The sequence below is a fragment of the Artemia franciscana genome, chromosome 14, assembly GCF_032884065.1.
Source record: "Artemia franciscana chromosome 14, ASM3288406v1, whole genome shotgun sequence".
Classification (NCBI taxonomy): Eukaryota; Metazoa; Arthropoda; class Branchiopoda; order Anostraca; family Artemiidae; genus Artemia; species Artemia franciscana.
The window spans coordinates 40,816,776-40,840,685 of NC_088876.1; the positions used below are offsets into that span (position 1 = coordinate 40,816,776).

At 35.2% G+C, this 23,910-nt stretch overlaps 1 protein-coding gene across 1 annotated transcript in view; it reads left to right on the forward strand.

Moving 5' to 3' along the window:
- Positions 1-18,203, forward strand: part of LOC136035716 (prolyl 4-hydroxylase subunit alpha-2-like) — an 80,375-nt gene extending 62,172 nt beyond the window's left edge. The window contains exons 7-10 of the mRNA XM_065717670.1: positions 1,925-2,169; positions 6,605-6,842; positions 10,535-10,700; positions 17,978-18,203. Coding sequence (XP_065573742.1) covers positions 1,925-2,169; positions 6,605-6,842; positions 10,535-10,700; positions 17,978-18,069 — 741 coding nt within the window. The 3' untranslated portion in view covers positions 18,070-18,203. The remainder of the gene's footprint in view (positions 1-1,924; positions 2,170-6,604; positions 6,843-10,534; positions 10,701-17,977) is intronic.
- Positions 18,204-23,910: the final 5,707 nt, after the last annotated feature.

The following is a 23,910-nucleotide window of genomic DNA, read 5'->3' on the forward strand; positions in this document are numbered from 1 at the left end:
CCGTACATGCTCCAGAACCGTACCTGACCCTCTAGCATCAATGTAGCTTCCAATATTTTAGTATTGGGGTGCAGACTTTGGTGCAGACCAAAGTTTTTTCAACTGTGAAAAGACAGCCTGGGCCTTTACTCTTCTGCTTTTAACATCTTCACTGCACTCACCGTCTTTGCTAATAATACCACCTTGTTAAGTGAAGCTATTCACTTGATCGGTCTTCTCGTTACCCAGCATCACCTCTTCACCTTCACTTATTTCTAGTCTTAGAAAATTAGTCTTCTGGACATTTATTTTCAAACCTGTTCTTGTAGCCTGAACTCTCAAAACCTCCAAAACTTACTTCATTCTGCTAATTTTTTCATCAAAGATACTTAAATCATCAGCATAATCGAAGTCTAGGAGAGTTATACTTCTCCATTTTATTCCGCGTTCTCCCATTGCCTTTGATGTGATTTTTAGGACGAAGTCCACAAAAACGATCAATATAAATGGGAACGCAACCCTTCTTCCCTCCTGACTACGAAACCAGCTACTAGCTTCATTTCCTAGCTTAACTGCAGCAATGGTATTCTCATACATAGCACTAATTACTTCAATGTTTTATCTGGTCTCCCCACAAGGATAGGACCATCGCTATAGCTGTTTTATTAGCTGAATCAGACGCTTACGCATAATCTATAAAACTGAGGACTAAAGGTATTTGGACTCAGATACTTCTCAGTTGTTTGTCAAAGAGTGAGAATTTGGTCGATACATCCTTTATCTTCAGCATCTCTAAGTCTAAGAGCTATCATCACAGTAAGCAACTTCCTTCCTAAAGAAATCAAGCTAATGCCCTTATAATTACCAAACTCATAGTGCTTCCTCTCTTTTAGAAAGAATAGGCTCCCTGGAGCCAATATGGAAAGTTCAAAATTGAATTTACTAGCTGCAAAACAATAACCAAAAAAGCCTTTTTCAAGGATTATTAGCTGTGTTTTCACTAGATTTAATCTAGTTTCTTCATGAAAGCTCAATGTAAATGTATCTGTTACGCCTCGTTAGAAAAGTCAGCAAGTGATAAATTTTGATTGATGAAAATTTAGCTTGATGAGGCGTTCAACTACTGAGGTTAATGAGCTGTTTATTTCTTTTTTTGGGCTTTCACTTTTTCTTGACTAATATTTAATTCAGTTTGATTAATTTTTGATCCGTCAACAAAACCAAAGAGGGTTTGTAGCCCTAGTGACAGAGTAAGACAAAAAAAAATTAAAAGAGAAAATAAACAATCAACGAAAAGAGAGACAAACACAAACATAACTACATACTATACGAAGAGGGAAGACCACTGGTGGTTCAGTTTTCTAGGAAAGGATTTAAAATCTTCCACAAAGGATTAAAACATATCAATAATGTTTGTAGGCAGAATCAATTTAAATTTTTGTACCAGAGAAGAATTACTGATCCAAGGAGGCAGATGCAGCAGATACTTGACGATTTAAAATAGATTTGGTTAGTGAAGCAGAAAAAATTCAAATGGGGGGCAAAGCAAGAAGATGGGGCACAGTTAGACTGTTTATTGACATGTCTGGTAATAATAACGATGTGTCTGTTGCTTTGTTTTAAAATTCGTTTTAAAAATGACAGCTAATGATATCATTTACAAAGATTACATAGGTTACAAAGCTTACATTCTAAAAGATATATTCAGTAATGAATTAAGAAAAAGTAAGAAAAACATGTTAAAAAGAAAAGCCTAAAATCTGTTCATTCAGAGCTTAATAAGCTTTATTCGCCTTTAAAAACGAATAGACGAATTAAAAATAATATATAAAAAAAGAAGAAAAATGTAAATTTCGATTTGGCGTTTTGTTCCTTTGTTCTTGTGAGGTGGTTTTGCTTCTATATAATATTATGTGGTCCGTATGACATATTTAAATGCTTTCAGCCAGCAGTTGTTGAAGCAAAACTTTTTTGTTACCACGTGACCCGGAATCATCCATATCTACTACTTCAGCCTCTGAAGGTTGAAGAGACATCTAGAAATCCAAGCATTGTCATTATTCACGACCTTCTTAACGATGGACAGCTCACTAAGTTCAAAGAGTTAGCAGAACCAAAACTTCATTCATCGAGGCACAAGTCGTCGAATGGCCAGGGATTTGTTAAGTCCATGATAAGAACTAGCAAAAAGTAAGTAAATACTTTTGTGTGATAGTTGTGTTCCAATTTTACTTTACTAGCCTGAATTATTACGCCCGATGAAAAACCATGCTCATTGGGCAACAATATTCGGTCGGCTTCTATGTCTGATCACTGAAAATTCTGTTTCTCAGGCACATAAAATTATATTTAATAAGAAATTCAACCTGGTTTAATAAACATTGTTTGATCCAGCGTAAAATAAATCTAATTTAATAAATAAAACCTGAATTTGATAATAAATTTAGAAATTAATAGTAAACTGGCCCTCCCATCTTTATCTGCTATGCAATCCAACCATATCCAGGGAAAACAAAGTTGGAACTGTCTTTGTAAATTTAGTAAGAAGCTTTTGTTTATTTTTAGCACAATTTTGCCGACTGGAGAAACATTCTTTTTTTGTTTTTTTTTTCTTTTTTTACTCTATCTTCTTATCAATTCTTCTACGATTGAAAAGAGCACTGGAGATAAGCGAGGAGTATCCAAGTTTCTTTTTTCCTTGGGTTGATTCTATCCAAAGGGACGAGGAGACCCTCAGTTCGCACAAAACAGTGTACATACCTCTTTAACTAAATATATTCGAATAGTTAAGGTTAGGATTTCCCAAAGGACTCATTAGAACCCCGGGATGCCGTAAAAACTCCCTTGAGAATTTAGGGGATGAAACTGTGACGAAAAATAAGAAAATATTTTATATATTGTGCAGTGCTTCCTCGATACATACAATTGATATTTAGGGTCTGCATAGATGAAAAAATTGAAAAACAATATCTTGTGCGATCCGTTCTCATGAGCTCAAATCCCGCCGTCACTTATTAACGCCAATGATTTGAATTACTGTATGAATTTTACGGTAGCTGGCCCAAGCCAGTGTCCTCGTTAATAATAATTGCAGTAGAATTTAACGGGCGATCAAACGCCTGCCTCTTCCCCTCGTAAGATCAACAAAACATCCCATCGATCCCTACTGCCCCCTAATTTCAAACCACATCGAAAGAGACACGCAAGAGCAGTGGCAGAAGCTGTACCTCGTATAAAGCCAATCAATGTGTCTTGAAACAGATATTTGAAAAGAGCTGTGTTCCCTGAAGTAAATATACTAAAATGAAAATCATCAGTTTCAGTAAAGTCACTTGTGCCTTGACTTGCCTTCTCATTTAGCAGAGTAAAAAGAAGAGGGCTGAACAGACTAACTCACTTAGTCCATGATCATGAAATGAAGAAAAAGAATGATTCAAATGAATTTTATTAACAGTATAGAACTGTACTGAAAAATGTAGTCAAAGAAAATTGAACAAAATGTGGTTTAAATAAACATCCTAAATGGAAAAAGAAGTCATTAATGTCAAAGAAGTCAAAAGAAGTCAAACAGTCTAAAGAAGTCATTAATGAGCTCAAATCCCGCCGTCACTTATTAATGCCAATGATTTGAATCACCATATGAATTTCACGGTAGCTAGCCCAAGCTAGTGTTCTTGTTAACAATAATTGCAGTAGAATTTAACGGGCGATCAAACGCCTGCCTCTTCTCCTCGTAGGATCAACAACACATACCATCGATCCCTACTGCCCCCTAATTTCAACCACATCGAGAAAGACACGCAAGAGCAGTGGCAGAAGCTGTACCTCACATACAGCTAATCAACGTGTCTCGAAACAGATATTTGAAAAGCTTTGTTCCCTCATTTGTCAAGTTTTCTAATGTTACTGCTAGTAAGCAAGAATAGGTACAGCTTTAGTTCGTTAGTTATATTATTTTTTGACCAGTCAGCTATTGTGTACTGATTTTAAGTGGACGGTTGGATTTATTTTAAATTATCTCATAAGTATTGAGTATGGATTGTACATGTATTTGTATTTTGACGACCAAAACGAATATTTGGCTTATCCGCTGCTTTAGTTCGTTAGTTATATTTTATTATATTTTGACTAGTCAGTTATTTTGTACTGATTTTAAGTGATGAGCTAGAATTATTTTAAATTATTTCATAAGTGTTGACTATATATTGTATATATATTTATGATTTGACGGCTAAACGAATATTTGGCTTTTCCGCTGCCCGTTTTAGAAATAAATTAAATTGAATTGAATTGAACACATTTATCGCCGAAATTTAGATTCTACGGAAAGTAAATATGATTTTACTTTGCAAAAAGATCCTGTTTTTTAATTGTCACTTCTTCTATACTCATTAACCAGCGTCTGCTTCTTTGCTTTATGAAGTCAACAATTCATTTGAAACAAATCGGATTATATTCCAAGTAAATTTAATGCTTTTTCGGAAAAAGGTGTTTTTCAAAATCGTCACCTCATCTCCTCAGCGTGTATAAACCACCAGCTGTCTTTTTTTAGATCAATACTACATTTAGAGTGATAAATTCGATCATATTTGAAGCGAATACCACGGTTTTTGCAAAAAGTAAATTCGTCCTCCACTAAATTTTGAGCCCTCATAGTTCGCAACTGACATCTTTTGAACATTAAAATCGTCATTACTTGTGCCCTTGAATTGAAGAATGTGACACAGTATGCTTTCCAAAAACTTTAGAAAATCACAACCATCATCGATCTCTGGGTTCAACAAGAGCCAAAAGCTCATATGGCACTTTTGACGAGATCGTAAGAGCCAACATTTTGCAATGTTATCGCGGTGATGTTTTTTTTTTTGGGGGGGGGGGCTACCATGATAAGCACCACTGCCTCTGAAGCTGAATAGCTTTGTCTATGATTTTTGATCGCTTTAAATCCATCGCTTGATTTAGCTCCTCCTACGCTTGCTGGCCCATACTATAGCAAATTCCAGATTTAATCACCATGAAACGTGACCCAATCTGATATTTTTGCTAAAAGTGTTAGTCAAGGCCAGACATTTAAAAAAAAGGTTTTTAACTTAGACTAAAATTTAATACTTAAAAATGGCGGAGCAAGAAAAAAAACTTATAAAAATTTTCTCTGTCAGGAATTGAGCCTACAACCTTCGGAGTAGAATACCAACACCACATCCACTGCGTTATACGGGCTTGCAAGAAGACATTTTTTAAAAGAATGTTTTCAATTTTTCCGAAAACCGTCCCTCCACTCCTCCCAGATGGTCGAATCGGGAAAGCGACTATTTCCAATTTAATCTTGTCTGGTTCTTGATACGCCTGGCAACTTTCATCGTCCTAGCTTATCTAAAAGTTCCTGAACTAGCAAAACCGGGACCGACAGACCGACGGACAGAAATTGTGATCACTGTATGGCGCCCGGCCGACGGGCAAGTGCCATAAAAACCATAAAATCTTCAAAAATTGGATGCCTGTATAGTTGGCAACAGACATCTTTTGGGCATGATTACTATCAGTACTTGCAAAAAATCTTTTTCACGACATCTATTTTATATTGCAGTCAGTGTTTCCACTTCTGTTCAAGTAATCTGTGAAATCTCTTCAATTTTCAGTAAAAAATTGATAGCTGGCTCTTAGGGTGGGTATAATTTTCGGTACGATTATTTATATTTCACGTTTCATGTCAAACTATTTTTCACAAAAAAAAAAGATTGACCACAAAGACTTGACAATATACTGGAATTAATTTATTCTAGACTTTTGGTAGTTTCAATATCTCTTTTTTTTTTATCGGGAGACGGATTGGGAATCCGGTAGATCTTCCGGAAAAATGGTAGAAGTAGAAAGACTGATATCAGAGCCTGTTAGTGACGAAAGCAACGATCCATCCTGACTGAGTGGTTCGCGCGCAAGACCTGAAATGCTTTGTCCGTGTGAACAGTAGTTATGCTGGTTATTTGGTTTGGAATGGGGGTCAGTGGTGGGATTGTACGTTCAGCCAGAGTCGACCCAGCTCAAAATGGATGCCTGGAGAAATTTGGGGAAGGTGAACAGGAAGGGTGTGCAAAAGCACAAGATGGCTGGCCCCCAAACTCCCATTGCACCTCCTGGCTAAAGGGCCATGAAACGGTGATCAAGATCGCCAGTAGGGACTGTAATATTCAATACCGTATTTTTAATTTTGCCTATTACTTTCCAATACAAAATTAAAGAACTTTTAGTTCAAGAACCATCTCCTCTGTAAAATTTCGACAAAATTAGATACCCGTATTCCACGACCTTTGCACAGGTTCTCAAGTGCTTTTTGAAATTCACGTTAATCTTTAAGATGAATTCTAATTCGTTGTGGTCTGAAATTTGATAATACTATTTGGCTGCTGATAATTCAATTTTTTGATCAGGATTCTTCAGAAAGCCACTACATTCCTTACAATAAGATTTAGTGTAATAAAAGTCCAGTGTTAATTGAATATTTCGGGCGTTTTAGCTCGATTTGACATCAATTGAATTTTTTTTTCAAAATTACAACCAAGTCCAAATCTGTGGAAATGTCTCTTATGAGAAATACTTATATCACACCATCTGTTTTACTTTACAGCGCTTGGCTCGAAGAAAGTGACGACCCGATGCTTTCGAAAATTTCTAAAAGAATCACTACTGCCACTGGTCTTTTAGTTCAAGAAAAGACTTCAGCCGAGGACTATCAAGTTGCAAACTACGGCATTGGTGGATTATATGTTACCCATACGGACCATCTGATGCACAATCCAGATCCAAACTCTTACGGCCCTTGGGAGCGGCTTATTGGTGATCGTCTTGCTACCCTTATGGTCTATGTAAGTATTATGAATCCTAACAGAGCAGTAACTTAATAATTGTGAATTTTTACAATGTATCATATGACTATTTTATCTAGCCTAGTTTAAACTTCCAACGTTAGATTAGATTGAAATCATGACTTGAGATAAAAGGCCTGTTTCTTTCCAAGTTTAACTGGCCTGCATGCATATCGCGTTAAATTTATATATTAAAAATATTTTAGCACAACTATTGAAATATTGACGTACAGATGTGCCTAAATGTGCCTGAAAAGCAGTGTCAGCCCAAAAGAAGCCGTTGACAGCTTCTAAAGACAAGTTTATACAGCACTGAGAATAAAACATATTTTTACAGTTCTAGGCTTTTACCCCCCGCTCCTCATAAAAATACCCCCCCCCCGGAAAATATCTCCCAGAAAATATATCCTCGTTGAAAGAAAATTACTCCCAAAAATTTACATTCCACTGAAAGTAGAAATTGATGTGTGATCCCGAGGGCCGTAACCAGGATTTTTGCTTGGGGGAAGGTTTCTGGAGGGGAGGGGTACAAAAGAAACTTTAAAGACTTTTAAAGACTATAAAAATTTTGAAATTAATGTCTACTCCCTTATCATTTCTGTGAATATTTCTGATCTATGTTGTTATTATGAAAGTAAAGAGTAACATTAAACCCCAAAATGAGCAGAATTTATTCCATGTAAGACGGGGACTGCCCCTTCCTTATTGAGACCTCCACCTCATGGTCGCAAAAACTTCGTAGGGTGCTCGTCAGATGAGTGATTATTTTCCAGGGGGGTATTTTCCGAAGGAGAATTTTCCGCAAGGGGTATTTTCCGCGGGAGGTGTATTTTCTGGGGGGGGGGGATTTACCGCTGATACAACATTACGCATTATTACAACATTGATAAATCAAAAATTATTTCAAATTCCTTGCTACAAATACATAAACACACACACACACACATATATATATATATATATATATATATATATATATATATATATATATATATATATATATATATATATATATATATATATATATATATATATATATATATATATATATATATATTGACAAAAGCCCCCTTAAATTTTCTTAAGTTTTTTTTCGAAGTTTTTAACGAGTAAGATTCGAAATTAGATTGTTGTCAGGTCTCAAAAACAGGCCTACAGACTTTTTCTTTTTTAACAGGCTCTGATTAAGGCATTGAGAATTTTTTACTTCAGAAAACATAATATAAAAAGTTTAGATAGTTGAAGTTGTGAGTGAACAGTAGCGCGAATTTTAAGATGACGGATTGCAGGAGGAAGCCACAGTAGGTTCAATATGGAAAATCTCTCTGGTGGCACACTTGATCTCGGCTTGGCAACACAAGTACCGTCCTTGTACTAGCTGCTGCGTTGTCGACATAAGGACCTTTCTAATCGGGAATCGTCGTTAATCTGTAGACTAGACTATTCTGTGACGAATGGGAAGGCATAATATATACTGGCTCATTTACAGCTCTTCAACTACCTTCATTATTCAGTTTTCTTTTCCTCCTAATCTTTTAGGAGTACTGAAAGAGTAAAACTGAAAGAGTTTTACTTCTAAAACTTTCTAGTACTGAAAGAGTAAAAAAAGCAACCAAAGCTCCTGTAAAATGTTTGTTTTATTTTTCTGTGAGTACTTTTGGCGTTTGACGTCGCCTATAGCTCTCTTAAATAAAAACTATATGTTGAAAATTTCAATTCAGATATTGATCTATGGAAGATGGGTTAGTCTCCTAACCTATTCTTTATTCTTTTAAGCACGTTATGAAATATTTTGGGGCCAAATTTCCCAACTGTATCCACATTTTCCTAAACGAAGCTAAATCAGCTTGCAAGCTTCCCCTATAGCCGGCTTTATCAAGATACCAAAAATTAGTTAGAGTATCCGATATATCCTTTGTTTTTTCTTCGTCAAGGGGAAAACAGTGCTGAGGAAATAGGTATTGCAGTGACTCCAGCAACTTTCTGTGACGAAGGAATCGCTGATGCAGCTGCTGCAGAAAGTAGTTCAGTGAATGGGATAAACACAGAAAGTCGGCAATACGTTTCAGGATCCTCTGACGCTGTTGCGTAACTATTCCTATACGTTTCTTTTGGAGCTCATTTGGTCATTCCAATGCTGATTTCACAATCTTGACACAATTCAGCCCCTTCAGTAAAAAGTGAATGAAACATAGCTTCACTCCTCTCTCGCATGTCTCTTACTTTGCTCTTGAGATTTTCCGCATTTTGAGAAAGTATGCGAAATCTATAGTTTCTGATTGGAAAGAGACGACAAATTGTGTGACGGACTAAAAACTTTACTAAAAGTAACCGTAGCTGCAACAAAAACTGCATCTCTCAATACTAGATAGCAAAGAATAAACTTTGCTTGATGTTTCAGAATATATTGTTAAGAAACGCAAATCAGCGATAGCTGCCAAGTTTTTGCTATTAAACCTGTCTACTACTACTGAGTCAGGATGTTTTTGAATTTCCCTCATAGCCTTACAGATAACAATGATCATCTTTTTAAACAAAATTATTGCTTTTAAGTGCTCCACCTATCTGGTCTCACAAAATTTGTTCAATCTTATTCTTTTTGTCCCTGTGATAAAATTACTTGCGTAAACAGTTTGTTTAGAAATTGCAGAGCGTTTAGGTGAAAAGCTAAGGAAATTAATGACTTCTTTCAAAGTTCCTAGACAATTTCTTTTAATAGGCATGTTGTACAAACGGCACGGGGATAAGTTTAGGGAGTGACTTGTACAGTGAACATAGACTGCACGGGGAAAATTCTCACGGAGTATAGCAATCCAACCTTGAAATTGGACACTCATAGATGAAACTCCGTCATAACCTTGCCCCCTTGAGTATTTTAATTGCTTTTCGTTCCAACTAGGGTTTGTATCAACAAACGAAGGTCTGCTACAGACAAACCGCTTCTTTTTGAAAAAAGTAAAAAAAAAAAATTATTTCCGTTTTGAAATGATGGACGACTAATGAAAAAACAGTGGCTTAGACTTCTATATAAACACTGAAAAGCACAAGCGTGTTCTAAATGAAGTTCAACGATCTTAGGATCCCGTGGTTATTCCAGAACGTGGCGTACTTGGCAGCAATCTGGCATTGTTCCCAACTTAATTTTCACAAAACAGAAATTCTCGTGTGGAGATTGTTACACATTACCTACTTGTTGCGCATAAATCACTCTACGTCAATGGGATTAAAACCCTAATGAATTTAGCTAGCTTTTAAGACAGTTTTGTTTTAAAGTTTAATTTTATAAAATGTATATAAAATAAAAAAAAAATTTACATAATAAAATTTACAGCGTACATTATCCTTCTGATCTATAAGATTGCTCAAATCTTTAAAAACGTTGACCCTTCAGGACAAATTTCTCAAGTTTCTAGGGGGGCTGTATCCCCATTATCCCCCTCCCCTCTGGGTTCGCCACTGATATAGGGACACAAAATGTCTTCAGTGAGTCTTTGAGGTGATTTTCTTGTATTTTACGTTTCCAACATCGCACACAAAATCGAATTGATAATCAGTTTTAATTTTCAGGCAATCATACTGGAATACTAAGCAGTATATAAATTTGTGGATGAAAGCTTATTTTCGTCATTTCTTTATTTCTGGCTTTTTTTGCATAGTGCAAAATAAAACTAAATATATTTTTTTAATTACAGTTGACTGACGTTGAAGCTGGTGGTGCAACCGTATTTCCACGTGCTGGCGTCACTCTGTGGCCAGAAAAAGGTGCTGCTGCTTTTTGGTATAATCTTTATAGAAGTGGAGAGGGCGATGACAATACCCGTCATGGAGCATGCCCTGTACTTCACGGATCTAAGTGGGGTATGTATACTAATTTCTGAAATTTATTCTATGTAACAGAAATGTCAATAGAAATGTCATGAAAATATGTAATTTTTAGATAAAGAGCTTGCCAGCCGAAAAGCATAATAAACAGTTGTGTTAGCTGTTATTCTAAAACTAAATTAAAAAATTAAAATAGATTCTAAAAATAGAGACTAGTATCTGGATAAAAACTATGACCCAAGATTGCGAGTTTAATTTAAAAAAAAATTGTTATGATAAATGAATTTTAAATATAAATATACTAAAACGTATTTTATATGTATATACTGAAATTAACACATATTTTATTATATTTAATAGAGACTAGTGTTTGAATCAAAACTATGATCCAAGACTGCGAGTCTCATCAAAACAAACCGGTAGTCTTATTTCTTTCCCTTAGTTCAATTATTCCCCCATCTGGATATTCTTGTTTTATTTTTACATAATTTATATGTAGTCATTTGATTTTATAAAGAGGGAGAAAGGCAGAATCTACTCTCTTCAAAATAAGTTCATTCCATTACAGATTGTTTTAAAATTACATATAAAAGATAGGATTTGCCCTAAATTAAAAAATTATTCCATGAAAAAATTCCGCCCATCTCAAAAAAAAAATCTGAATATCGATTATATTCCGACTACCAACCAAGATTGCTCTTCTATCTACGGTTGGAACTGCCCACACGTTATATATACTTTTCCACTTTCCCTGTATATAAAAATAAAGGGTTTTCTCGTAAGGGGGATCGTTTTCGGTGATACTTTTTATTAATTTATGTAACTAGACCTTTATGGCAGGGGGTAAAGATTAAAGCTTTCAATAGATTATGGGTCGGTGTATGCATTTTTAGTGGCATCAGACGGCTTGATGCTGCAGTGGCTTGTTAGTAGTAGCACTCGTAAATTTTGTCTCAAAAGACGAAACTTTTCCGGGAATAAAAAAAAACTGAAATTTTGTTCCAGTTTTTAAGAATCATTAATAATCCACTGCTTGTATAAAGAAAGCTTTTTTTGGCCTTTTTTAGTTTATTTTCTTTCTCATTTTCATTGCAAATACAGACATTTGTAAAAAAAAAGAGAAAAACAGAAATGGAACATTTTACATTGACTTGCTCTCATCTTCTATATTTTGAACTAGACCAGTTAAATATTACTGGTTTCACTTTTTTAGGAGAACTGTCAATTGGCTGCAGAAAAGGGCCTCTCAAATTTGAGAGCCCTGCTCATTCCGTGACTAAACACACTTTGACTTTCGAGAGATTAATAAAATCACGAAGAATTTTGCACTATTGAATTATTTACTTTAGCTTAAAATAAAATTGATGCTTTTATAATAGGGAATCGGCCAAAAATTGGATAAAGGAGCCTCGATTTTTAAAATTTTGCATCGTACACAAAGGAATTTAATATGTTTCAGAAATAGTAAAAACTTGCAATAATTTTGAAGACTAAATGATATACGGGAGCTAGATGACATCAATCAGTTGTATATATCCTACTTTTTAGGGGGTGAACTATCGACCCAGTTTATCTAAACGAGAAAAGTACCAACATGGTTCTAATTTGGGCAAGAACAGCCAATTTCATTCGCGGTAGTTTCTAAGGTAGAAAAATGCAACCAATATAGAATTTTTCCAATTCCTCTTCCCTCACTACACCTAGAAAACGTTTTCCTTGCTCATGTATAAGCAAACAGCCAAAATGTACCATCTTCAACCCCTCAAGCCTTAAGATTGACAATCCTTGCATTAACCTAATTTTGGAAAGGCTTGAAATGCCCACTATCTACAAATGTGCTCTTAAAGCACACATTTCTTAGCATTCTGAGAACCAAGTGAAATACGATAAAGAAATCTACCAGTCAATTGATTTTAAAAGATCATATAAAGTACTGTATCTGTAAAAAAAGGCATATATCGTATTAACATGAACAGTCCTCTCAGCAATTTTTTATTTTAGGAAAGAAGATAATAATCTGAGAACAAAAAAAAAATTCGTTAATTCTTAACAAAAACCTAACGATATTTCTCAACATTAAATAAAAAAAACTAGTTTTTTTAACTGAAAGTAAGGAGCGACATTAAAACTTAAAACGAACAGAAATTACTCCGTATATGAAATGGGTTGTCCCCTCCGCAGTCCCTCGCTCTTTACGCTAAAGTTTTTAATTGTTTTAAAAAGTAGAATTGTGGCAAAGAGTCAAACTTTAGCGTAAAGAGCGAGGGACTGCGGAGGGGACAACCCATTTCATATACGGAGTAATTTCTGTTCGTTTTAAGTTTTAATGTCGCTCCTTACTTTCAGTTAAATAAACTTGTTTTTTTTTATTTAATTTCTGAACGTTTTTGAATTAATGCATGTTTGATTTTGGCTCTCCGCACATAAATTATTGAAATGAAATTAGTATATTAATTTTTTTTGGCTAAATGGCTTTCTCTTAGTTTTGATCAGACGATTTTAAGAAATAAGGGGTGGGGAAGGAGGCCTAGCTGCCCTCCAATTTTTCGGTTACTTAAAAAGGCTACTAGAACTTTTAATTTTCAACGAACGTTTTTATTAGTAAACAATATACGTAACTTAAGAATTAACTTACGTAACAAACTTTTATATTCTTATATTTTTATTATGTGTACAAGGGGGTTTGTACCCTCGTTAATACCTCGCTCTTTACACTAAATCGTATGTTTTGTCCCAATTCTTTAAGAATGACCCCTGAATCAAAAAGGCCGGAGAATAAATAGTTGCAATTACTAAAAATATTTTAGCATAAAGAGCGAGGTATTTATCTCCTCCTAAATACCTCGCTCTTTATGCTAAAGTATTTTTAGAACCCCTCATATGCGTAATAATCTCTGTTCGTTTTAAATTTCAATGCTATTCCTTACTTTCATTTCAAAAAACGTTTTCATGTTTATTTTTTCATTGTTTTTTTTTTATAGTAATGCTAGAAAATCCTGCGCCCTTTTCATTGAATTTTTCTTCCCCCATGACATATTCCTCAAAGGAAAGATCCTCCCACAAAGCCCTCTCCCATCAACCCCACCCCCCAAACCAAAAAATCCCCATGAAAAAACGTCTGTACACTTCCCAATAACCACTACTATATGTAAACACTGGTCAAAGTTTGTAACTTGCAGCCCCTCCCCCAGGGATTGTGGGGGAGTAAGTCATTCCCAAAGACATAGTTATTGTGGTTTTCGACTATGCGGAACAAAATGGCTATCTTAAAATTTTAATCTGTTGACTTTTGGAAAAAAATTAGCGTGGGAGGGGGCCTATTTGCCCTCCAATTTTTTCGTTACTTAAAAAGGGCACTTGAACTTTTCATTTCCGTTAGAATGAGCCCTCTTGCGACACTCTAAGACCACCTGGTCGATACGATGATCCCTGGGGAAAAGAAAAAAAAAACAACAAACAAACAAATAAACACGCACCCGTGATTTGTCTTATAGCAAAAAATATGAAATTCCACATTTTTTAGATAGGAGCTTGAAATTTTGGCTATAGAGTTCTCTGATATGCCGAATGCGATAGTGTGATTTTCGTTAAGATTCTATGACTTTTAGGGGATGTTTCCCCCTTTTTTCCAAAATAGGGCAAATTTTCTTAGGCTCGTAACTTTTGATGACAAAGACTAAATTAATTGAAACTTATATATTTAGAATCAGCGTGAAAATTCGATTCTTTTGATGTATCCTTTAGCATCAAAATTCCATTTTTTATAGAGTTCCGTTTACTATTGAGCCGGGTCGCCCCTTACTAAAGTTCTTTACCACGAACTGTTTGAAAAGAAAATAATTCGGTATTTCGGGGCTTCTGACATTATTACTCCTTTGCGGAAGTTAGGCTCAAAATTGAAAAAGGATTATATTTTTTCTCTGGGACCCTTCCACCTCTTAGTTCGTTTATTTTCCCGTTAGTTTTCACCTGTTTTCGCTTTATAGTTGTGTTATCTCTTAGCAGTTCTTTCGTTAGTTGAGTTATGGTTGTGGTATATATGTTTTATCGCTCGTATAGTTGTGTTATTTTCAAATTATACTCCATAATAGAGAGGCTCCGAACACCCAGCATTGTATATTAAGCGCTGAATTTGACGTTTTTTTCTAACGTGACCAGATTCGTCCTGCGCCCTTTTCATTGAATTTTTTTCCCCCATGGCATATTTCTCCAAGGAAAGATCTTCCCACATAGCCCCCTCCCTCAACCCTACCCTCAAAACCAAAAAAATCCCCCTGAAAACGTCTGTACACTTCCCAATAACCATTATTATATGTAAACACTGATTGAAGTTTGTAACTTGCCGCCCCTCCCCCAGGGACTGTGGGGGAGTAAGTCATCCCCAAATACATAGTTATTATGATTTTCGACTATGCTGAACAAAATGGCTATCTCAAAATTTTGATCCGTTGACTTTGGGAAAAAAATGAGCGTGGGAGGGGGCCTAGATGCCCTCCAATTTTTTGGTCACTTAAAAAGGGCACTAGAACTTTTCATTTCCGTTAGAATGAGCCCTCTTGCGACATTCTAGGATCACTTGGTCGATACGATGACCCCTGGGAAAAAAAAAAAAATAAATAAAAATAAACACGCACCCGTGATTTGTCTTCTGGCAAAAAAAAGCAAAATTCCACATTTTTGTAGATAGGAGCTTGAAACTTCTACAGTAGGGTTCTCTGATACGCTGAATCTGATGGTGTCATCTGAATCTGATCGTTAAGATCCTACGACTTTTAGGGGGTGTTTCCCCCTATTTTCCGAAATAAGGCAGTAACTCAGGCTCGTAACTTTTGATGGCTAAGACTAAACTTGATGAAACTTATATATTGAAAATCAGCATTAAAATGCGATTCTTTTGATGTAGCTATTGATATCAAAATTCAATTTTTTAGAGTTTTGGTTACTATTGAGCCGGATCGCTCCTTACTACAGTTCGTTACCACGAACTGTTTGAAAACCAATATTTCTTTTCCGTTTCTAGAAGCTGACTGAACATATGTTTGTAAATCTTTGGCCTAATTTTAATTAAATTTAGAAACGACTTCATCATTTTCTACTTCTTCTTGAAGGTCGCCCTTAATTTCAATAACAAAATAGAATTTACAAAAATGGTTGGTACTGGTGCTTCTTTTCGTTACAATAAAAAAAAAACTTGGCTTGAAGCAAGATGTAATGAAGATGAACAACAACCAAAACCACAAAAATAAACCTTACCATCACAAAGTCCATTTTTTTTTAGTTATTTTTCCATCCCTTAATTTCTCCTATGGAAAAACAAAGGTTAAAAACAGAAACAGATAAAATTCGTCCCACATAGAGCTCCTAAGCTGGATAGACACCCGATTCTATAGGTTCTAGTGATTACTATAGGTGTGGCGAAGGCAGTCACGCTCCCTTGAACACTCATTGGAAACAAGTGCAAACCCAAGTTTTGATAAAAGACGGAAGTTTGGCCCTCTATCTACCTGACAAGTTTCTTCCTATCCCCCATGTACGCCCATAGCAATATCTTTTTGTCGCTTAATTTAAACTTCCTAACCTTTTAAATTTTCCCGAATTCAAACTGGTTATTGTTTTAATAGCTTTACATAAATGTTTAATTCCTGCCACAGTGATGGCAAAGTCCCATTTACGGATAAATTCGAAATAACGCACGACTGAAGCTTTATACCCCGTTTGGATGGTTGTGCAGTGTTCCAACTTTCCAGTGTAAACTTTATAGCTGATCAATCAGAGCGTGAAGATAGGGGGCAGTTTTCAAATTGACTGGAACAGTCTATGACTGGTTAACAGATAGAAGCCTTGGAATTGTTTTATCTATATGACGAATCGGGCAAATGATACTAAGATATTATTTTAGTAGATAATACTCAAGAAGAAATTAGTGTCGATACAGCCTTTACTTTTCCCATCAACAGATTTGATTGTACTGTGGCTCGGTGATTTTGCAGATAGCAAATAGTTGTGTGTTCTCAAGAGCGGGTTTTGTGGCCTGATTTTTTTTTCTTTGACAAAATTCATAGCATCGGACTGCTAAGGGTCGGATATGCCACAATTTAACCATCTAAGACTTTCTGTCTAGTGTTTTGTCTGTTGAAATGCCACTATTCAACCATCTAAGACTTTCTGTCTAGTGTTTTGTCTGTTGAAATGCCACTATTCAACCATCTAAGACTTTCTGTCTAGTGTTTTGTCTGTTGAAATGCCACTATTCAACCATCCAAGACTTTCTGTCTAGTGTTTTGTCTGTTGAAATGCCACTATTCAACCATCTAAGACTTTCTGTCTAGTGTTTTGTCTGTTGAAATGCCAATATTCAACCATCTAAGACTTTCTGTCTAGTGTTTTGTCTGTTGAAATGCCACTATTCAACCATCTAAGACTTTCTGTCTAGTGTTTTGTCTGTTGAAATGCCACTATTCAACCATCTAAGACTTTCTGTCTAGTGTTTTGTCTGTTGAACTATCTTTCAAAGGTATCAACCGACAGGCTCTTAGGTTTCAGTCGACAGACAGGGTGGTCGTGGTCGTTAGGGTGGTCGTTATATATGTATATTAAGGATTGTGTGGAATTTATAAAAATAAAGTTCTGTAAATTTTTACCATTTTTTCAGCTGAGAGCAATATTTTGAAATATTTTAGGTTTTGGTAAACTTTCTGAGAAATCTAACTGAAGCCCCAATTTCACAGCAAAGGACAGTTTAAAGCTTAGACAAATTACCCTAGACATATTTGTAGCCCCCTGCCTATTTATTTATTGTTCACATTTTGTCACTGGTATGTTATTAGTCATATTACTTCTCCATTTTCATTATTTTAGATATTTACTTTAGATAAATATCTTTAAATATTTTAGCTTTTGGTAAACTTTTTTGAGAAAACCAACTGAAGCTCGAATTTCACAGTAAAGCAGTTGAAAGCTAAAACTGGACCCCAGACAAATTTTTTAAGCACCATCCCTATTTATTCATCGTTCACATTTTGTTACTAGTACACAATATTCATATTATTTCACCATTTTCATCATTAATTCATATGACCAAAACCAATTTTGGAAAATAACTAATTTGTGAAAAAAATTAATTATGTACAATTACAAAAATCATCATTCTTAAGGTAAACTGGAATTTCTTGTCTTAATTTACTCTTAAGTTAAAATATTATTCCAATATCTTGTAAATTATTCATAATAATGGTTAAACTGTGGAACTACTAAAGTAACCCACAAGTTTCGCTTAGACTGTTTTCAGCTAACTAAACATTTTTATTTTCCAGTATCAAACAAATGGATTCGTTACAACGACCAGTTTTTAACAGCCCAATGTGGATTACATAAGTTGGACAAATACAGACTTATGGATGGATAGCATTGCAAAATTCCTGTGTTTAGGAAATATTTATTTAAGAGACATTTTGTTCGAGTTCCTCTGAATGACATTCGTGTTTTTTATTTTTTCAAAGAAATTTTTTAGTCGGTCGTAATAAAAATGATTGGAAACCATTTTTATTTCTTTTTCATTTTTAGATTCTTGGGCCGAACGAATTATTATGTTAGGTGAATAGAATGACATATTACGTCTTTCTTTAATGGCTTGTTTTTCCTTTTAGGATGTTTATTTAAACTACATTTTACACAATTTTCTTTTACTGCATTTTTCAGTACAGTTTTATATTGTTAACAAAATTCATTTGAATCATTCTTTTTCTTCATTTTATGATCATGGGCAAAGTGAATTAGTCTGTTTAGTCCTCCTCTTTTTACTCCATTAAATCAGAAGGCAAGTCAAGGCACAAGTGACTTTACTGAAACTGATGATTTTCATTTTAGTATATTTACTTCAGTCACGTTTTGTCAGTTTCTTTTACTGATATTCCTATTTTTTTTTTAATTATAGACTGTCAAAATAAAAGGCTTAAATCCTATTTTATTTTTTAATGAATCTTCTTTTTCACTTTTCAACCATGAGACTGTAAATTATTCTATTTAGCATACTTTTTTTGTATATCAAATCAGTAAATGATTGAAGGCGCATATTACTTCTTGGTTAAATGACTAAAGAAATACCCTTCTTCTTTGGGTACTATATTCATTTTAATATATTTTTAATTTTTATGTTATATATTGAATTATACGTTACAATGAGCGGCTTCGGTACGTTGACTTCACTTCATTACATGCAGATCATGTAGCCAATGTTTTCTTTAATATTATCAGGGGTGTAATGTGTCCCCTTGATTTTGAAAAATATTATTTTCTTTTAAAAAATTTTGAACATCTTTTTTTTTGTATTTTTATAAACAAGGTTCAAAAACCCTTCCGCCTCTGACATTTTTGTGAATTGGCGCCCCCCATCCAGGCACGTTTAAAAATATTTAGAACTAGTGCCGATACTGAAAATTTTGATTTCGAAAAAAATCAATCAAAATATCCAAGTTGGCACTCAAGGTACCAGCAATTGCAGCTTGTGGAGATTCGTTCCTATTGGTCGCCCTTTTCCCCCAAACTATCACAAAAATTTATTATATTCATATGGAAACGGAGAGGAAGAGCAACACTCCTCATATACGTAATAATTTCTCTTCGTTTTAAGTTTTAATGTTGCTCCTTACTTACAGTTGAAAATACTTGTTTTTATATAATTTGCACAGAAGAGCTGCAGATAAGGTCCTATCCTTGTAAGGTATACGAGATAAATACATTAAAATGAATAGTCTATGTGCAAGAATAAAATTGCCACGGTTAAGGCGGGAAACAAGAATAGTAGCTTAATTCGTATTAAACCAGGAGTTAAGCAGGGTTGCGTCCTCTCTCCGTTTATAGGGCTCATTTAGATGGACTTTATTCTAAGGAGTGCAGCAAAACCAATGGGAGAATATGGATTCAGTTTGGTAGATGGCGGATATAGTGAAGATGTTGGAAGTAGAATAGCCAAGAACAAGGGTATTTTTTCACAGAATGCACTATATGTATACTTTCAATGCTACCACTACCGTTAATGTAACTAACGACGCTAAAGGTATTAAGATGAAACTCTTAGGGAACGTTTAGGAGCTTCAACTAAAGCAAAAAAAACTGTATGCACGCAGGTTTTCAAAAGGACATATAAGCAATATCATAGGAATTATCACTCTACAATAGCTAGAAATATCATTGAAACTTTTAAAGTAGATAATTCAATTCAAAATTAAAAGTTCTGGTGTCCTTTTTAAGAGTAACAAGAGATTGGAGGGCAAGCAGCCCTTCTCTCAGGCCAATTCATTTTCCAAACGCATCCAGTCAAAACTTTGAGACAGCCATTTTGTTCAGCATAGTAGAACGGTCCAGCAACTATGTCTTTAAGAATATTAAGCATGTCAACCCCCAACAATAATGCAATTGGCCCATTATGCTTTAAAACTAAGTGTTGCTTTAAACTAAATCAAAAGGCGTTGTGTTTGTGGTTGCCAATAAGACACATCAGCAATATATAGAGAACGACTGGGGGTATCAAGTTGAAACTTCTGAGGGTACTACTATTACTACTTCTGTTCTTACAATTCAAATAAACAAAAATAGTTTAAGTGTATCCACGTTGTCAAAGAGCATAGATAGAATCTTTTGGGAATGATATTAAGTTTTATTTTGCAGGTCAACTTTAGAAGCTATAAAATTAAATTAAAAAATACTGTTTGTGTCAGGATTAAAAATCGTTGAAAAAGTTTCTCCAACATACAAATAGCAACCCATACTATGGATCCTTATAGGAAATTAAAAAAAAAGCTAGTTTTTTTAACCGAAAGTAAGGAGCGACATTAAAACTTAAAACGAACAGAAATTACTCCGTACATGAAATGAGTTTTCCCCTCCTAAAACGCCTCGCTCTTTACGCAAAAGTTTTTAATTGTTTTAAAAATTAGAATTGTGGCAAAGAGTCAAACTTTAGCGTAAAGAGTGAGGGATTGCGGAGGGGAAAACCCATTTCATATACGGAGTAATTTCTATTCGTTTTAAATTTTAATGTCGCTCCTTACTTTCAGTTAAAAAAAACTAGTTTTTTTATTTAATTTCCGAAAGTTTTTGAATTAATGCATGTTTGATTTTGGCTCTCCGCACATAAATTATTAAAATGAAATTTGCATACTCATTCTTTTTTTGGCTAAATGGCTTTCTCTTAATTTTGATCATACGATTTTGAGAAGTAAGGGTTACTTCTCCGATTTTTTGGTTACTTAAAAAGGCAACTAGAACTTTTAATTTTTAACAAACATTTTTTATTAGTAAAAAATATACGTAACTTAAGAATTAACTTACGTAACTTTTTATTATGTACATGAGGGGGTTTGTCCTCTCGTTAGTACCTCGCTCTTTATACTAAATCTTAAGTTTTGTCCCAATTCTTTGAGAATGACTCCTGAATCAGAAAGGTTGTAGAACAAATAGTTGAAATTAATAAAAATACATTAACATAAAGAGCGAGGTATTTATCTCCTCCTAAATACCTCGCTCTTTATGCTAAAGTATTTTTAGAACCCCTCATATGCTTAATAATCTCTGTTCGTTTTAAGTTTTAATGCTACTCCTTACTTTCAATTGAAAAAACTTTCATGTTTATTTTTTCATTGTTTTTTTTTTTTATAGTAATGCTAGAAAATCCTGCGCCCTTTTCATTGAATTTCTCTTCCTCCACGACATACTCCTCCAAGGAAAGATTCTCCCACATAGCCCCCTCCCCTCAACCCAACCCCCTCCCAACCGAAAGAATCCCCCTGAAAACGTCTGCACACTTCCTAATAACCATTACTGTATGCAAACACTGGTCAAAATTTGTAACTTGCAGCCCCTCCCCCAGGGACTGTGGGGGAGTAAGTCCCCAAAGACATAGTTTTCATGGTTTTCGACTATGCTGGACAAAATGGCTATCTCAAAATTTTGATCAGTTGACTTTGGGAAAAAATGAGCGTTGGAGGGGGCCTAGGTGCGCGTTACTATTTTCGTCCAGAATGGTAGCATTGTGCTTCTGCAGGCATTTGGCAAACTTTCTTTTCAGATAAATCCGCACCGTATTCACAGTTCTTTTGGATGAAAATTTATCATTTAAGTGGCATGTTCAAATAATAAGAGCGAAAATTTCCCGTGGACTTGGGATCATCCGAAAATTAAAGCGTTTATTTCCTTTCCCTATCCTCCATCGTTTATACTTCTCTCTGATTTACCCTTATATATGTTACTGTTCGTCTGTGTGGATGTCAACATTTTCCTCGGTACTTGCTCCTATTCACCATCTTCATGCGAAAGCGGCGAGAATTCTCCAGTCGGCTACACACACTCCTCTTGACCTCCTCAAGATTAAAGATATTTATGTTTTATCTCTATCTTCGTTGGCATATAAATACTTCCAGGGAGATCTCCCATGTTGTTTTTCGGGACTGCTCAAACTAGTAGGGGAAGTAAATTTGTATATGGTTCGTAACCGTGAGGATGTGATTATTCCAGCTAGACCCTCGATTCCTTCAGACTTCGGCCTGGCAGTGACTGTGGGGCGTACTTGGAACGTGGTTCCCCCTGAGATCCGGCAGTCACGAACACTTGGCTCCTTTAAGAGACAGATAAAAAGTTTCTTATTAAAGGCTTCTTATTAAATGTTTCTTATGGTTAATTTTTTTTTTGTGGGGGGGGGTTGTTGTTTTGCTGGTGTTGTATCCTCGATGACGCAGAGAATTTTAATTTGTATTTTATTGTCGGGTGATATGAGGGTCGCTGTTTCGTGGGGACTGCCGGTGAGTTGATTTCTTTTCCTTATATATTTATATTTAGATGTTGGTTAGTATGTTTATGACAAGTTTTATTATTCTTTGTTTATTGTATGCCGTTTCCCAAATAACGGGCCATTGAGCCCTTTTGGGAAATTGTTTTTGTTATTTTATGAAAATAAGTAGAACTTGAACCTCTATCTCCACTTTGTTATCTGCAGAGTTAAACTGTGATCACCTGACAAGTGGCTGGACTTGTCATCAGGATCACTTGTTCTCATCCTTTTAGCCTCCTCAACTAACATTGTTACAGCTGCTTCTTTCCAGCTGTCGGGGAATATTTTGTTCTTGAACATGGGCGTGCTGCATGTTGTGAGGACGTAGTCTTTGCAGCTTTGGACGCCCCCCCCCCAGAAAGCTAAACTGCTGCTCAACACTATCTAGTAGTGCGCTAACCAATGGAGCAGTGTACTTCACAGACTGCTTGAGCTTCATCAGTTTTTTTCTGAGAGCTTTTGACTGTCGGGTAAATGCTACCAAAGAAATATTTCTTTCAGAAAATTTTTTTCAAACAATTTTTTGCCAAATCCTGAAATCCTACTACTTTCGAGTCTTGAAATTTCCTTTTTTGAAAAATCCTTTTCTGTAAAAATTAAGTCATTCCATTGAAGTGAAGTGTGCTTCGGAGAGTACTTGAAAGTACTTACGAATTTATTTGTACTTGAGAGCTTCAAGTACCTATTTATTTTACTTAAGTATTAAGTACTCCAGGAAGAATGTACTTAAGGAAAACTCAAGTACCTTGATTTTGTTCTTAAGTAGCACTTGAAGTACAAGTACTTGAAGTACTTCCCAACACTGGTTGCCAGGTATTTATGAGGAGGGATAAGAGATGAGAAAATCGGTTAATATGTCAAGAAAATCGTTTATTGGTGAGGAAAAGTTGCAAATTAAGGGCTGATTGTTCGTGAATTTAGCTGTTCCCAGTAGCTCAATAAAGCAAATTGCATGTTCCGCTCCACGTGGGTAAAAAAGGAGCTTTCTAGGTGAGCATATTCTTTTGATTATTTATTTCAAATCTATTGGAGATGTTCATTAGGAATGACGAAAAAACGAAAGAAGCAGCAAGAGCTTGACAGTTAACATTTCAAATGTCTCGGCAGGCATATCGGTTGAAGAATTGTCAATAAAATCGTTAGCTGACAGCAAAGCTATAATTTTAGCAACAGTATTGGGCGATTCAACTACTTTACAAGATCTAGCAGTTAGTATGGAAGCGGTAGAAAACCGATTAATGGAAGCAGAAAAATCAGTGACGGATTCAAATATAGAAATTTCTAAATTAAAACCGCGAGTTTCTGCCATAGAAGATGAAGCGTCAAATTTGGAGTTGCAAATTTCGATCTTGGCTAGTGAGAATGTGAAGTTGACAACAGAGTTATATAAAGTTAAGCAAAACCTCCAACGAGTAGAAAGTA